This window comes from Sus scrofa, chromosome 15 (assembly GCF_000003025.6).
Source record: "Sus scrofa isolate TJ Tabasco breed Duroc chromosome 15, Sscrofa11.1, whole genome shotgun sequence".
NCBI classification, from domain to species: domain Eukaryota; kingdom Metazoa; phylum Chordata; class Mammalia; order Artiodactyla; family Suidae; genus Sus; species Sus scrofa.
The window spans coordinates 16,641,105-16,659,323 of NC_010457.5; the positions used below are offsets into that span (position 1 = coordinate 16,641,105).

The 18,219-nt window shown below is 36.5% G+C and overlaps 1 protein-coding gene across 5 annotated transcripts in view; it reads left to right on the top strand.

The window, feature by feature from the left end:
- ZRANB3 (zinc finger RANBP2-type containing 3) overlaps nucleotides 1-18,219 on the top strand; it is a 313,369-nt gene that overhangs the window by 226,814 nt on the left and 68,336 nt on the right. For all 5 annotated transcript variants that reach the window (XM_021075255.1, XM_021075253.1, XM_021075252.1 and 2 more), the window contains one exon: nucleotides 17,703-17,822. In XM_021075255.1, the coding sequence (XP_020930914.1) occupies nucleotides 17,703-17,822 (120 nt within the window). The remainder of the gene's footprint in view (nucleotides 1-17,702; nucleotides 17,823-18,219) is intronic.

An 18,219-nucleotide genomic window follows, 5' to 3' on the forward strand; every position in this document is an offset into this window, starting at 1 on the left:
TACAGATATTCATCTTTGTTGCCAGCTTTTCCCATGGTTTTACTACATAATTGCTATGAATAATCTTTTTTTATTTAAGTCAATCATTTTTAATTGGTATTATGTTCTTAGATCCTTACAGAGATAGATGTGCTCATGTTCTGTTTGCCCAAAAGTGCAAATTAGAGGCTTTTGGGGTTTTTACATCTCAGCGTGACTATCAGGTCATCTCATTGTACGTTGTTGTTTTTACCAGTATGGTTGGACTTACCCTCACTAATGAGTGTCATCCATCTCCAATTCTGAGATTTTTTTATAACGTAATTTTCTAAAGAGGGGTTTACTGGGGTATAATCTACATACAGTGAAATTTGTCCTTTTAAAATGTGTGGTTTGATGAGGCTTAACAAATGTGTATAGTCGGTCACCACTACAGTCAAGATAAAGGATATTTCCATTACCCCCCAAAGTTCCTCATGCACCTCGGTCTTTCTTCATTTCCCTCACACTTATTCTCTAGACTTCGGCAGTCACAGATCTGCTTTCTATCACTATAATTTTGCCTTTTTCAGAATGTCGCAAAAATGGAATCCTATGGTAGGTAGCCTTGTATCTGGCTTATTTCACTTAGCCTATAGCTTTTGAATAGTGATCCATGTTTTTGCATATGTCTTTAGTTTTTTTCACTTTTATTTGTGAGTTGGTTTATTTGTTTTTTGAGATTCTGCATATAAACGGTATTTGTCTTTCCTTTCTGACTTATTTCCCTTAGCACAATGCCCTTAAGGTTCATCCATGTTGTTGCAAATTTCAAGATTTCCTTCCCTTTATGGCTGGATAATACTCCATTGTCTCTGTGATATAAATATACAAACACACATGTATATATAAATACACACATATATATGTATATAAATACTACTTTTTATTTATCCATTCATCCATCATTGTACACTTAAGTTGTCTTGACTATTGTAAATAATCCTGCAGTTAATATGGGGGTGCATATATCTTCTTGAGTTAGTGTTTTCATTTTCTTCAGCTAAAAATTATAGGTTTAAATATCTAGTTTTATCAGTAATTTCATTAAATATAAATGCTCTAAACCCAGCAATTAAAAGGCATGAATTGTCCAATTGCACAAATTATTTGATATTGCTAAGAAATTTTCCTTAAGTATGAAGGTTAAAGGTTAAAAATAAATGGATGAAAATAATAATCAAAGTAAAACTGAAATAGAAAAATATTAATATGAGATAATGTAGGCTTCAAAATGATTAAAGAGGAAACTTACATAAAGATAAGTTAGTCAATTCATTAGTTACTCATAATAGTCATAAGTATGTACATATATATTAATTAACTAAAACTAATAACTAAAACTTTTTTATAAAACAAAAGAGAAATAAATACCTCCCAAATAATTTTTTGAAGCTGGGATTACTCTGATACCAATAGCAGGTCAACACATCAGAAGAAAACTACAGACCAATATCCTTCATAAATGTAAAAATCCTTAACGAAATATTAGCAAATCACGTCTACCAATATGTAACAAAGTATTTATGCCAGCAAAATGCTTGTATAATATTAAGTTATTCAACATATTTCACCACATTAACAACCTAAAAACAGAAAACAATATGATTATCCCAATGAAAGCATTTAATAGAATTCCACATCCAATCATGATAAAACATCTCAGCAAACTAAGGGTAGAAAGGGACTTTCTGGAGTGTCCGTCATGGCTCAGTGGAAATGAATCTGACTGGCATCCATGAGGATGCAGGTTCTATCCCTGGCTTTGCTCAGTGGGTTAAAGACCTGGCATTGCCATGAGCAGTGGTGCAGGTCGGAGATGTGGGTAGGTTCTGGCATGGCTGTGGCTATGGCTGTGGTGTAGGCCGCAGCTGCAGCTCCTATTTAACCCCTAGCCTGGAAACTTCCATATGCCATGGGTGCAGCTCTAAAAAGACAAAAAAAAGAAAAGAAAAGTAAAGAAAAGGACTTCCTCATCCCAGTAAAAGGTTATAAGGTTATTTGTGAAAAACAAAATTATCATCATAGTTAATGCTCAAAGACTATTTGTGAAAAACAAAATTATCATCATAGTTAATGCTCAAAGACTGAATGCTATTCCCCTAACATCAGATTCAAAATAAAAGGGTATACTCTCACCACTTTTGTTCAGTACTGTTTGCTTAGGCATTGTTTTTAACTGTGCTGTATGCTAGAAAAAGAAATAAAAGCTATACAGATTGAAGAGAAGTAAGATTGTCCACATAGAAAATCAAAGACCTCTTTAAGCTACTAGAAGTAATGAGTGATTTTATTCATTAAAATCACAAACTAAAAATCATTTGTAGTTCTGTATACTAGCAATAAAAAATTAGAAATTGGGAATTTTAAAAAGTACAGTTTACAATAGCATTAATAAACATGAGCTACTTTGGGATAAATTCAAGAAAAATATACTTGATATTGTTAAGATACATATTCTCTTTAAATTAATTTGTGTACTCAATACAATGATAGTCAAAATTCCTAGAGTTCCCATCATAAACGAATCTAGCATCCATGAGGACGCGGGTTCGATCCTGGCCTCGTTCAGTGGGTTAAGGATCCAGCGTTGTGGTGAGCTGTGGTGTAGGTCGAAGACGTGGCTCGGATCTGGTGTTTCGTGGCTGTGGTGTAGGCCGGCAGCCGTAGCTGCGGTTCGACCCCTAGCCTGGGAACCTCCATATGCCTCGGGTGCGCCCCTAAAAGGACAAAAGACAAAAAAAAAAAAAAATTCCCGTAGTCTTTTGTGTAGAAATTGACAAACTGGATGTAAAATTTATGAGATAATGCAAAGGACTTACTGTAGCCAAAGTAATTCTGAACAAAGTTGGAAGACTCACACCACATAATATATTTACTATAAAGTTACAGTGCTAAGACTTTGTGATATTTGCATAAAGATAGACGTTTAGGGAGTTCCCGTCGTGGTGCAGTGGTTGACGAATCCGACTCGGAACCATGAGGTTGCGGGTTCGGTCCCTGCCCTTGCTCAGTGGGTTAAGGATCTGGCGTTGCCGTGAGCTGTGGTGTAGGTTGCAGACGCAGCTCGGATCCCACGTTGCTGTGGCTCTGGCGTAGGCCAGTGGCTACAGCTCCGATTCGACCCCTAGCCTGGGAACCTCCATATGCCGCGGGAGCGGCCCAAAGAAATAGCAAAAAGACAAAAAAAAAAAAAAAAAAGATAGACGTTTAGGATAATGAACCAGAAAAGAGAGCTCAGAAATAGACCTCGATGTCTACTGATCTTGGGAAAGAGACAAGATAATGGGGAAATGATGGTCTTTTCAACAAATTGTACTAGGGCGATTAGATGCCTATCAAGGGAAAAAAAAAAAGTCGCTTTTTTTTTTTTTTTTTTTTTTTTTTTTTTTGGGCTTTTTAGGACCACACCCGAAGCGTATGGAAGTTCCCAGGCTAGGAATTGAATAAGAGCTGCAGCTGCCAGTCTACACCATAGCCACAGCAACTTGGGATCCCTGACCCGCAGAGGGAGGCCAGGGATCAAACCCGCATTCTTCTGGATACTAGTTGGATTTGTTTCCTCTGCCCCACAATGGAGACTCCAAATATGAGTCTTGTTCATTATTTCATACCATACATAAAATTAACTTGAAGTGGTTCCTTCTTCTTACCTTTCTTCCTTCCCTCTTTCCTACTCTTTCTTTTTTTGGGGGGGCGGGGGCTGTGCTCACGGTATATGGAAATCCCAGGCCAGGGTTTGAACCTGCACCACACAGTGACCCATGCTGCTTAAGTGACAACACTGGATCTTTAACCTGCTTCACCACAAGAGAACTCCTGAATCATTTCTTAAATATGAAAGTTAATTTATAAAAACTTTAGTAGCGTACATGTTTTAGAATATCCCATCCTTTGTGTAGGAACATTGGTTATAGAAAGCACATACCGGAGTTCCCATCATGGCACATTGGAAACGAATCCTATTAGGAACCATGAGGTTGCGAGTTTGATCCCTGGCCTTTCTTATTGGGTTAAGGATCTGGCGTTGCCGTGAGCTGTGGTGTAGGTTGCAGATGCGGCTCCAATCTGGCATTGCTATGGCTGTGGCATAGGTAGGCCGGCAGCTACAGCTCTGATTAGACCCCTAGCCTAGGAACCTCCATATGCTTCAGGTGCGGCCCTAAAACGACAAAAGACACACACAAAAAAAATCAAAAAGCACATACATTTTTAAATTTTTAAAATTTTTTATTTTTCAAATTTTATTGGAGTATAGTGGATTTAATATGTTGTGTTAGTTTCAGGTGTACAGCAAAGTGAATCAGTTATACATACACATATATCCATTCCTTTTCAGATTTTCTTTCCCATATGGGTCACTATAGTATATTGAGTAGATTTCCCTGTGCTATACGGTAGGTCCTTATCCACTCCATTTATAGCAGTGTGAATATATCAGTCCCAACATCCCATCTTATCCCTCCCCCAAACGTTTCCCCTTTGGTAACCATAAGTTTTGTATTGAAATGTTTGAGTCTGTTTCTGTTTTGTAAATAAGTTCTTTTGTGTAAGTTTTATTAGATTTCACATAGTAGTGATCTCATATGATATTTGTCTTTTACTGTCTACTTACTTCACTTAGTATGATGATTTCTGAGTCCACCCATGTTGCTAAAAATGGCATCATTTCATTCTCTTTTGGCCAAGTAATTTTCCATTGTATTTTTGTACTGCATCTTCTTTATCTGTTCCTCTGTGGATGCACATTTAGGTTGCTTCCATGTCTTGGCCATTGTAAATAGTGCTACAGTGAACATTGGAGTACATACATCTTTTCAAATTATGGTTTTCTCTGGATATATTCCTAGGGGAGGGATTGCTGGACTATATGGTAGTTCTATTTTTAGTTTTTTAAGGAACCTCCATACTGTTCCCCACAGTGGTTGCACCAATTTACATTCCCACCAACAGTATAAGAAGGTTCCCTTTTCTCCACAACCTCTCCAGCATTTACTGTGTAGACTTTTTTATGACGGCCCCTCTGACTGGTGTGAGGTGATAACTCATTGTAATTTTGATTTGCATTTCTCTAATAATTAATGATGTTGAGCATCTTTTCCTGTGCAAGAATGCATATACTTCAAAGGAAAAACAAATGGCACTCAAAACATTAGTACTCACAGTGTTTAAAAGTATAGAGTATGGAGTTCCCATTGTTGCTCAGCAGGTTAAGAACCTAACATAGTGTCCATGAGGATGCAGCTTCAATTCCTGACCTCGCTCAGTGGGTTACGGATCCTGCATTGCTTCAAGCTGTAGTGTAGGTTGCAAATGTAGCTGGGATCCAGTGTTGCCATGGCTGTGGTGTAGGTCTGCAGCTGCAGCTCCAGTTCGACTCCTAGCCCGGGAACTTCCATGTGCCACAGGTGTGACCCTAAAAAAAAAGAAAAGTAAATAAATAATAAAAGTATGCTGTATGAAAGACAGTGTTTTGAAAATACAAACTATGGATTATTAGAAAATATTTACAGTGCATTCCTTGTTCGATTTTTCCATTTCATAATTTTTGGTTTGATCAGTATTCATTGTTTGCAGTATAATGATTCTGTTAAACATTTCACAGTTGAGCTATAATTACATTTCTTTTCTTGTACAACTGTTGTTTTTCTTAGAGTTAATAGCTATCTTGTTTTTTGTTTGCTTGCTTAGCTCTCTTTGTACTTACTACTGAGTATAAGATGCTGCTTAAAGGAAAAGAATATAAATGAAAACCTTTTAGGTAATGTCCAATGTGTGGTAAGACGTCCTAGTTAGAATCAGCAGTGGCTAATAGTCAGTAGGAAGTTGCATCTAATTCCTAGGATCCTTGAAGAAAAAGGAGGTTAAAAAGTCACTTTTCCCAGATTGGGACAAAGATGATTGGCAGCAGCAGACCAATCCTTACCATCTCGACTTCCTAGTTTTTAATTCTTTTTCATTGCCTCCCTTTTAGAACCTCTGTCCTCAATCACCTATGTAAATTGTAACTATATATTTCTATTCCTGGGCTGCAATCAGAAATAATTAGTTGATAGCCTTAGCACACTGGAATTCTTAATACGTTTTCCCCAGAAATATTATTGATACTCAGTAGTTAGAGTTTAAAATAACTATAAATAATGCAGTTTTCTACATTATAGATGTAGCTAACCTTGTGGGGAGGTATCTGGTAATCATTTACATTTAATATTGTGTCCATGAAAAAAATGCATTTTGAAGTTCTCCGAAACCAATTTGTAAATGAACTTTTGAAATACCAGAGATGATAAATTAGTTACTGTGTGGTATGCATACTAGTGTTGAAGCTTCCTGTCTTTGACTAAGTGTCTTCCTGACCAATTCAACACATATTTATTGAGTGCTTACGATGTGGCAAGGATTATGCTTGCCACTAGAGAGGCGTGGTGAACAAGACATAGTGTCTACCTCTCAAGGAACTTGTGGTCTCTTGGGGAAGACCACAAAATAAATGTTCAACGACAGCAGAGTATATTGAGTGTTTTTTAAAAAACAGAGTGTTGTGGAAGGACTTAGGAGAAGATGCCCAGCCCAGTCTTGGGGGTTCAGGAAAAATGTTACAAGGTTTGAACAAATAAGATTTAGCCAACTAAATAGAGGGGAGTGAAAAGGGAAGGGGGTGGGGCTGGATGGAGTATATTTCAGACAGGTGCATAGTTTGTGCATACTCACATAGATTAACCAGACATGCCACATTTAGGGAACCAGAAGTGAGTCATCATGATGAAAGCCAGCATGTCAGGGAGGAATTCTGAGAATGACTAGGCTGGAGATCATAGCAGTAACCCCACATCATGAAGGTCACAGTTCATAGTGTGTCATTTATCCTAGGGGTTCTGAGCAATCAGGTATTTTGTAGTAGAGTAAAATGATAGATTTGCACTTTAGAAAAAGAATGGTAGCTACAGGCATACCTCATTTTGTTGAGCTTTGCTTTATTGTACTTTGCAGATCACATTTTTTACAGATTGAGAGTTTGTAGCAATGCTATGTCCAACAAGTCTTAGTGGCATTATTTTTCCAACAGCATTTGCTCACTCATGTCCCTGAGTCACATTTTGGCAATTCTCAAAATATTTCAAACTTTTTTATTATAATTCTTGTTATGGTGATCTGTGACCAGTGTTCTTTTGATATCAATATTATAATTGTTTTCAGACACCTGGAACAGTGTCCACATAAGATGGTGAATTTAAGCAATAAATGTGTTTGTTCTGACTGCTCCACCGACCAAGTGTTCCCCCATCTCTCTCCCTCTCCTTGAGCTTCCCTATTCCTTGAGACATAACAATATTGAAATTAGGCCAATTAATAACCCTACAGTGGTCCCCAAGTTTTCAAGTGAAAGGAAGAGTTGCACATCTCTCATTTTAAATCAAAAGTTAGGAATGATTAAGCTTAGTGAAGCTTAGGAAGGCATGTTGAAAGCTGAGACAGGCCAAAAGCTAGGCTTCTTGCCTTGAACAGTTAGCCAAGTTGTGAATTCAAAGGAAAAGTTCTTGAAGGAAATTAAAAATGTTACTCCAGTGAACACATGAATAATAAGAAAGCAACATTGTCTTATTACTGATATGGAGAAAGTTTTAATGATCTGGATAGATGGTCAAACCAGCTACCGAGTTCCCGTCATGACTCAATGGAAACAAATCTGACTAGTATCCATGAGGATGCAGGTTCAATCCCTGGCCCCACTCAGCGGGTTAAGGATCTGTTGTTGCTGTATGCTGTGGTGTAGGTCGCAGACGTGGCTCAGATCTGCTGTAGCTGTGGCCATGACATGGGCCAGTGGCTACAGCTCCTATTCGTCGCCTAGCCTGGGAACCTCCACATGCTGTGGGTGTGGCCCTAAAAAGACAAAAACACACAAAAAAACAGCTACAACGTTCTTGCTAGCCAAAGCCTAATCCAGAACAAGACCCTAACTCTTCAATTCTGTAAAGTTTGAGAGGTGAGGAACCTACCAAAAAATAGTCATTTTTTGTTTTTTTAATTGAAGTATATTTGATTTGCAATGTTGTCTTAGTTTCTGGTATACAACAAAGTGATTCAATTTTATGTATACATTTGTTCTTTTTCATATTATTTTCCATTATGGTTAAACATAGGATATTGAACATAGTTCCCTGTACTATGCAGGAGTACCTTGTTGTTTATCTGTTTTATATATATAGTAGTGTGTATCTGCTAATCCTAGACTCCTAATTTATCCCCCCCCCCATATCCTTTCCCTTCTGGCAATTAGAATTTTGTTTTCTGTGTCAGACAGTCTCTTTCTGTTTTGTAAATAAGTTCATTTGTATCATGTTCCAGATTCCACATGTAAGTGATGTTATATGATATTTGTGTTTCTCTGACTTCACTTAGAATGATAATCTCTAGTTGTATCCATGTTGCTGCAAATGGCATCATTTCATTCTTTTCATGGCTGAGTAGTATTCCATTGTATATATGAACCACATTGATGGACATTTAGGTTGCTTCCATGTCTTGGCTATTGTAAATAGTGCTGAAGTGAATATAGGGGTGCATGAATCTTTCTGAAGCTGAGCTTTTGTCTTTTCTAGGTATATTCCCAGGAGTGGGATTGCTGGATCATATGAGAGTTCTATATTTAAACTGTTTTCCATAGTGGCTGTGCCAATTTACATTCCCACTAACAGGGTTTGAGGGTTTCCTTTTTTCACACCCTCTCCAGCATTTATTATTTGTAGATTATTTTCGATGATGGCCCTTCTGACTGGGTTGAGGTAGTAGCTCATTGTCATTTTGATGTGCATTTCTTTAACAATTAGCTATGTTGAACATCTTTTCATGTGCCTACTGGCTATCCACCTGTCTTCTCTGGAGAAATATCTATTAGGTCTTCTGCCAGTTTTCCAAATGGGTTCTTGTTTTTTTGTTGTTGAATTGTATGAGTTGCTTGTATATTTTGGAGATTAATAAGCCCTTGTTGGTTGCATCCTTTGCAACTGTTTTCTCCCATTCCGTAGTTTGTCTTTTCATTTTGTTTATGGTCTTCTTTGCTGTGCAAAAGCTTATAAGCTTGATTAAGTTCCATTTGTTTATTTTTGTCTTTATTTCTATTGCCTTGGGAGACTGACCTAAGAAAACATTTGTATGATTTATGTCAGAGAATGTTTTGCCTATGTTTTCTTCTAGGAGCTTTTTGGTGTCATGTCTTATGTTTAGGTCTTTAAGCCATTTAGAGTTTATTTTTGTGTCTGGTGTGAGGGTGTATTCTAAGTTCACTGATTTATATGCAGCTATCTGATTTTCCCAGCACCACCTGTTGAAGATACTGTCTTTTTCCCATTTTGTATTCTTGCCTCCTTTGTCAAAAATTGATGGACAGTAGGTGTGTGGGTTTATTTCTGGGCTTTCTATTCTGTTCCATTGATCCATATGTCTGTTCTTTGTACCAATACCACACTGTTTTAATTACTGCAGCTTTGTAGTATTGTCTGAAGTCTGGGAGAGTTATGCCTCCTGTTTTGATTTTTTCCCTCGGGATTGCTTTGGCAATTCTGGGTCTTTTATAGTTTCACATATATTTTCAGATTATTTTTTTTAGTTCTGTGAAAAATGTCATGGGTAATTTTAACAGTATTAACTTCTCCAGTATAAGAGCATGGACTTTTTTATCCTTTAAAATTATCTTAAATGAAGGAAGGAAAATAACAAGTAAAAGAGAACATATACTGTTTATTCACCCCCTGCTTGTCCAACAGACCACCAAAAGAAAGGCTAGGAATCTAATTTCTACTATCCCTTTCCCTCTGACAATGGTTCTCAATTTAGGAACCATTTCATCAACCTAAAAAAATATTTTCAAATCTGGTGAAAGATAGCCTTCAGAGGAAGAATGGATATTCCATACTATAATATCAGTGTTTTGAACATTTTCACAGGGCCCCATGCCAAAATTTTCCCAGAGAAAACTTCCAAAGATAGTAATAGATGAACTATCATAATTGTGATTTTCTTATCTCTAGGCATGCTTATAAATACATCTGTAAATAGAAACCTGGCATTCTTAATACAATCTAATCTTTTGATATTGACCAAATTCCACAAGCAGCCCATTTTACAATGAGAAGCACAAGGCTACAGTACTGTATATAAGAAGAGATCGGCCCCAATTTAACACATTAACCAACACAATTTTAGAAAAGAACCTGAGATCCTAGACCTTTCCATAAAAGTTTTGGGGATAAGATATAATAAAGTAATTGTTCACTTTAATTATTCTATCTTATCTATCTATCTATCTGGCAAGGATGGATGAGAGAGAACATTCCCAAGAATGACTTACTTCTTTAAGTTTACCCAAATTTAAACAAAGTCAGAAATTAAAGACAAGAGTATTATGGACTTAAAAAGCATGTTTTTCATAAAAGTCGATTTCATGGGCATTTGATCATAAAAGTCCTTGATCAAAAGAGCTAATATAATTTTTAAAAAGCCAAATCAATTTTGAACAATATTCTCAAATTATTTCTAAACTCCATCCATTGATAAATAAAGTGATAAACTCTTTACAACTAAAGTTAAGCATGAACAAATCTTATTGTTTAAAATGATAACACATAAACTGTATGGATTTTAAATTCTGTATCTTCTCCATGCCTATACAAGGATGCTGGAAAATCACTAATAGGAAAACAGGAGCCATCTTAAAACCAACAAATATTACACCAACAAATATTATATTTTACTCTGCTATCCTGGTGAAATGTTGGGGAAGTTCATGTACTTTGTACCCAAACTGTGTTCACATGCTGCCTCTTTCGCTTGCAATCTTAGAATCTTTTAGTAGTCACTTAAACCCTGTGTCTTGGTTTCCCCACCTATCCCCTACCTTTAAAGGAGGATAAAAAGTACTTACTACCCATAGAGTAGTGGTAGGAATTAAAAGAGTTGGCGCATAAAATATGCTTGAAATAATTGGCACATGGTAAATACTGTAAAAGTGGTAGCTCTTATTATTACTGTATTTCTCCAGTAAATTGCAGAAACAACTTCAACCTTTGTCATTTTCTTCAAAATCAGAAACTATGCCTCTTGGTTCTCAAAATTCCCACTGCCCAGATAAAATAAAACTCATCATTTGAGAATTCCTTGCCTTTTACACCTCCTTACTTCCTTTCCTTTTGTAACAAAAGAGGTATTTCTTCTCTAGGGCAAATTCCTTCACCTGTAATTCCAAACTTAATCATTCCTATGACCTCAAAAACCTAAACCACTCTTACTTTTCAAGAGAATTATTTTCCCTTTTATTTTTTGCCGCACTCATGGCATGTGGAAGTTCTCAGGCCAGGGACTGAACTCACACCACAATTGTGACTTGCGACACAGCTATGGCAACACCAGGTCCTTAACCCACTGCACCACAAGGGAACTTCCTCCCCATGTTTAATAAAGCCTTCCTCCATTCCACACAGCCATACAGCTGACATACTATCTCCTTCCTCCAACGAAATTCTGCCATCCTCACCATGACAGGAAGTTTTAAATTATTGGTTGATTTAATCATGTTCATAGAAAAAAATAACTGGCATTTCTCTTAAAATGGTTTTCTCAAAAATGAGACATGGTTACAATATACCAGAAAATAACTGAGAGTTGGCTAAACCATGCATATAACTTATGTCTTTTTTTTTTTTCCTAGGACAGTATTAGGCTGATCTTAGATCTAAAGAATCTGTTCATTTTCATCTCTTATATTCTCAACAAATATTATACAGCAATAGAAATAATGGTATAGAGGAAGAGAAGTAAGTGTAGTTATCTGAGATCCTTCCCTAATTGACTTTTTACTAGTAACATTAATTATTTTATGGTCGTTTACTTTGTTTAGTGTTTATCATTATCATTTGCTGCCTATCATTATCATTATTAAATTTCTTATTAAGAATATCTGAAAAAGAGAGCTCAATAATGTAATGACAAACATACTTAAATCTTATACACTTTCTATCCCCCAAGTACAAATACTTCATCTCAAAAGGCAGAACAGCTTAGGTGTTTGTACAGCATAAGGATGACATATGTCAACAGTATTATATAGTACCACAGTGTCTATATGAAAAATTATATCAATGTGACCTGATTTGCTGACATGACCTAATTTGAAGCACTGGTACTGTATTCCCATCTGCCTAAGACATTGTAGGATATAAGAAAAAGAGAAACAATGAGAGTAGAGAAAGAAACCTATCCTGGAGATCTATAAAACTAGTATGGACGGAGACCCATTTGCCTGGAAGACTGCATATAACTCTGCCTAGAGAAAATTAAGAGGACAGATGACCCACAGATGTCCTTTCTAGCCCATTGCTCTCTAGCCACAATTAATGGGCAGTGTTAAAATAGTGATGTAAATGGATATGGAAAATACTTGCTTCCCTAGAAGAGCTGACAGGAACAAGATTTTATACTTTACACATCAATTTATTTATTATAGCCTTTTAAAAACTACAAATCACAGGAGTTCTCATCATGGCTCAGTGGTTAATAAATCTGACTAGGAACCATGAGGTTGCGGGTTTGATCCCTGGCCTTGCTCAGTGGGTTAAGAATCCGGCGTTGCTGTGAGCTGTGGTGTGGGTTGCAGACACAGCTCAGATCTGGTGTTGCTGTGGTTGTGGCATAGGCCGGCAGCTGTAACTTTGATTAGACACCTAGCCTGGGAACCTCCATATGCAGCAAGTGCAGCCCTAAACAAAAAAGCAAAACAAAAAAAAATAGTAATAATAATAAAGATACATGCACCCCTATGTTCATAGCAGCACTATTCACAATAGCCAAGACACAGAAATAACCTAAATGTCCATCAACAGGTGAATGGATTAAGAAGATGTGGTATATATACACATATGTACATACACACATATACAATGGAATATTACTCAGCCATGAAAAAGAATGAAATACTGCCTTTTGCTGCAACATAGATGCAACTAGAGATTATCATACTAAGTGAAGTGAGTCAGAAAGATAAAGACAAACACCATATGATACCACTTATATGTGGAATCTAAAATATGGCACAAATGTACCTATCTACAAAACCAAAACAGATTCACAGGCACAGAGAACAGACCTGTAGTTGCCAAGAGGAAAGAGGAAGGGAGTGGAATGGATTGGGAGTTTGGGGTTAGTAGATGCCAACTATTACATTTAGAATGGATAAATAAGTCCTTAGTGTATAACACAGGGAAGTATATCCAATCTCCTGGGGTAGACCATCATGGAAAATAATATAAAAAAAAGAATGTGTTGTATGTGTGACTGAGTCACTCTGCTACACAGCAAAAAGTAGCACAATATTGCAAATCCACTATACTTAATTAAAAAAATACAGGATAAAAGGTAAATTAACTATCATAAATAAATGAATAAGAAGCACTGTAAGTTGAAATAGATAATTTAGTAAAAACAAGAGAGGCAAAGAGAATATCAGCTGATGAATGGACAAATAAAATGTGATATATCCATGCAATGGAATGTTATTTGCTAATAAGAAAAGAAATTAAACACTGAGAAATGCTACAATGTGGATTGAAAACATTATGCTAATAAAGAAGCCAGTCACAAAAGACCACATATTGTGTAATTCCATTTATATGAAACGTCAAAATAATCCAGTCCATAGAGATAGAAAGTAGATTAGCGTTTACCTGGAGCTAGGGGTGATACAGAGACCTACAGTGGCAGGTAAAGTGGTTGCTAAGAGTGAAGGGTTTCTTTTAGGTTGATGAAAATACTGTTGTACAAGTTGTACTGAGGAGACATTGACGTTAGTGGAGGAGACTCTGGAAGAAATATCTTGTTTGTGAAGAGGTGGGGAATGTCTCTGAGACTAGGGATACAGTGATTATATAGTTTGAAAGTTTGCAATGGTTGGTAAGTGAATGTACCTTAAAAATACTCCAACTTGACATGTACTTTTTGAAAGGCTTATCACAGTAAATATAGCTCTTTAGGCAAACATGCAGTTTATTAAAGTGGTTCAGTTACCATGACAACATATCCGGAATTTATAGCTCTTTATTTTGAGAGGGCTTCATTTCCACTTTCTGAGGCACTAAAATCCAAGGCTAAAGTTCTTAACAGCCTCCAGTCTCATTGTATGAATTTTTATTTTTTGGAAAACTTAGGCATATGAAATGTAGCTTGCCGAATCAATCTTATGTCTTTATAGTCTGATGCATGAATTTTAAATAGGTATTTTTCAATTTTGAAATGCCCCCATTTTTAAGTTTTAAAAATTACTTTCAAACTACATATGGTCATAATTTAAATGAGGAGAAACGGACATTTCAAAAAATAACAGTTCCCTAAACTTATTCCCTGGGGCAAGCACTTTCTTTTCTTTTAGCTCATTTTAAAAATCACTCAGCAATGTGTTTATCTTGCTTCTTGGTTTGTATTACTGGTTGCTTTGTAATTTTAGCTGTCATCAATTGGCTTCCTAATAGGAAGGATAAAATTTTAGCTCTTTTGTCCCTCATCCCCGTCCTCAAACCCAGACCTTTCCCCTATTCTCATTCTTCCAACAAAGTGATAATTTGGGAGGTAGGTAGATTGATAGATTGATAGAAAAGGAAGAAGAGTTAGAGTTATAATTTTACTAATTGTATAGACGTTTCTACTAGTTTGGCTTGATTATTATTCACCATGTATATTATTAGAACTTTGTTTATAATATTAACATGTGAACTATGTAATGCACTATGTATATGTTATTTTCCTTTACACCTCATATTTACTAATTCATCCTCAAATTTTACCTTAGTTAGTCAATCTCCTCTTGATATGGTTAATTAAACATTAGCATTGCATTAATTGTATAATCTTTAAAAAAAATTTCCCTTGTAGCCTTTTGATGTAGCTTCAGTCTGGACTGTTGCTCTTTGTGTCTGCTGCAGAGCTGTCATCTGGGATTTTTCTCAATTTCCCCTTGTACTGAATTACTACTTACTTTGTTATTATTTTCTTTATTTGTTTACTCCCTTATTTTGCTCCAGTAGCCTCCTAAGCAAGAGTACATTGGGGGTAAATTGCTTGAAACGCTGCATATGTGAAAATAAATGCCCTTGTTCTGCTTTTACATCTGATTTTTAATTTGGCTGGATATAAATTGTCAGAAATCATTTTCTCTCAGAATTTTCAGTACTGATGTTGAGGTATCCAGTGCAATTCAGAGTTTTTATTCTGTTTTTTTGGTTTTTGTTTTTTGGTTTTTTTTTCTGTGAAATCTGTTCCTTCTCTCTCTGGAAGCTTATAGAATTCTTTGTTGTCTGTGTTCTGAAATTTCATGATAATGGACCTTACTCTGGGTCCATTTTCATCCATTGTGAAAGAACTTCTATGGGCATTTTCCACTTCCACTTTGGAAACATACAACTTTAAGATCTGTAAAATATTCTTTATTTTTTAATTATTTCCTTTTTCTGTATTGTTTCTTAGAACTTTTGTTATTCATATACATGCCCTTATGGCCTGATCCTCTAATTTTCTTATCTTTTATATTTTCTCTGTTATTTTCCATCTACTTTCTGGAAGATTTCTTCAGCTTAGTAACCAGTGCATTTTTAATTCCTACTATTATATTTTTAATTTCTAAGAATACTTCTCCCCTACACTTTCCCTTTTTTTGTAGTATCCTGTTCTTGTTTTAAAATGTAATCTCTTCTATTTTTTTTTCTCTCTCTCTCCACGTTGTTGATCTGTTCATATAGGTTGTTTTCCACATATGTCTGGTGATCCTTGATTGTTTGCTTATATTTACAAGTAAGACATTAAATGTTGACTAGAACGTCTTCATGGATATGTCTTTTAAACTATGGCCTTCAGTAAAGAGTGATCTGACCAGGATATCTTGCTGAGGAGCCACAGTATCAGTATCTTTAGTCTTTTCTCATCAGTCAGGTTTTCCAGAAAGGAACCATTTCTTGTCATTCTGCTCCCCTGTCTAGAGGGCATTAGTATGTCTGTTCTGGAACCCTTGGCCAGAGGTGAAGGGAGAGGGACAGACCCTAGTGTTCATTGTGTAACTTTCACCTAATCCTCATGGTTTTTGGAGGATGACCTACCACCCATGTAGGATTCCTCCATCCAGATACCCTATGTTTTGCCCTCTCCAGAAAATAAATCTCTATAGTTTTCTGCCAGGATGGGTTGGGAAGTCACCTCTTATGGGGAATGGGTAGGGAAAGGATAGTGATCTGTGTTATACTTAACTATTTAAACAGTCTTTTATCCAACCCTCCTGTTTTAGCCACACTCCCATCGTCACTTCCAGAGGTGACTTTTCCTAACACCTTTTAGATCACTCCATTTTAAACCAGGTACTTTTCAACTTTCCATTCTGGCCGCCTAGAAACTGCCAGGTTGGCTAATCAGTTTCCAGGCATCTGTCTACTTTTTCAGCTTCCAATGTTCTCTTGCTATTGATCCTTCTCCAATTCTCTTTTTCTCTATACATTTTGCATCCTTTAAATATAGCATTGAGAAAGAGTGGGGGTTAAATGTGTTCAGCATGATGTCTTTTCCCAAAATTTCTAAGTAACTAGTTTTTAACATTTGGAAGATACTATATCCATGTTTTAAATTTAATTCATGCTCTCCACTTTAAATTTAACTCCTAGTTAATTCATTTCATATTGATTTCTTACTCTTAATTGGTAACCTGGCCTCAAGTTAACTGAGAAAAGCTTATCCAGTGTGAACTATCTTGATTTTCTCCCTTCTACCTCACCATTTCTTTGTATCTCCCCCACTCAGATTGCCCTCCTTTGTTCTTAATCTCATGACTCCAGCCTCTTCTGTGACCTCCATTCTGGAGACAAGCTGCATCCCCTCATTTTCCATTTCTTCTTAGCCTTTCTACACGTTCGACAGCCTATTTGTAAATCTACCTGTTTAAAAAAAATTAATAAACCAACTTTTCTTAACTCTTAAACTTCAACCCAGCTTTCTTATTCTTTTTCAGTTTCTCTCCCACACACACACAAAAAAATGCTATTCATTTGATTTTTTATCTTCTATTTTCTCCTTAACTCTATTCCACTTAGTCTTCTATATGAGCTCTCCCCCTACTTTAATTTCTTTTTCTGCTGCCCACAGCATATGGAGTTCCTGGGATCAGATCCGAGCCCCAGTTGTGACCTACAGGGTTCCTGCCGCAGGTTTGGCAACACCAGATACTTAATCCACTGAGCTGGGCCAGGGATTGAACCTGTGTCCCAGCTGTCTATCGACTCCGCAATCTTTTTGTGCCACAGCAGAAACTCCTATATGAGCTTTTTTAAAAAATTACTTTCTAAACAAAACCTCCAACGCCTTCCTGTCCATAGCCCACTTAGCTACCTACTTTCCTTTGAAACTTGTTCCCCGTTTTGTTTTTTTAGTGCTAATTCTTGTTTTGTTCTTAACACCTCAGTTTTTTTTTCCTCTGGTCCCTCTTCCACATGTCCCTTTGAATGAAGGTTTCTACTTCCTTAGGCTGCCAAGAGAACAAAAAAGTTCATAGAAACTTACTGATTTTCTAGAAGTTTTTCTTGCTTTATTAAAAGAAAGTGACATGATTTTTTAAATAAACATTTTTATGACATTAATAAGGTTTAACTTTTCATATTTAGGCAGGTGCTGTAAGGGATTATATTAAGATGATGCTGCAGAATGATTCGCTTAAATTTCTAGTTTTTGCTCACCATTTAAGCATGCTCCAAGCTTGCACAGAAGCTGTCATAGAAAGCAAGGTATGTTACCATTTATCTACGAAATACTTCTTAAAAAGTGTGTGTGGGGGGGTTGTTTCTGTTTTGTTTTTGGCTTTACTGGCAGCATATGGAAGTTCCCAGGCCAGGGATTGCATCTAAGCCTCAATTGTGACCTGCACCACAGCTAAGGATCCTTAACCCCCTGCACAAGGCTGGGAACGTAACCTGCATCTCAGTAGCAATCCCAGCTGCTGCAGGGACAACACTGGATTCTTAACCTGCTACACCACAGTGGGAAATCCAGCAGGTATATTTTTCAAAGGGATAAAATCATGTTTTTTAACTTCATATCCCTTTTCAAGCATTAGGTAATGTGTTCATTAACATTACCAAAGGAGTAACTCCAGTGACTTCTTCATAGAAGAAGGTATGATTG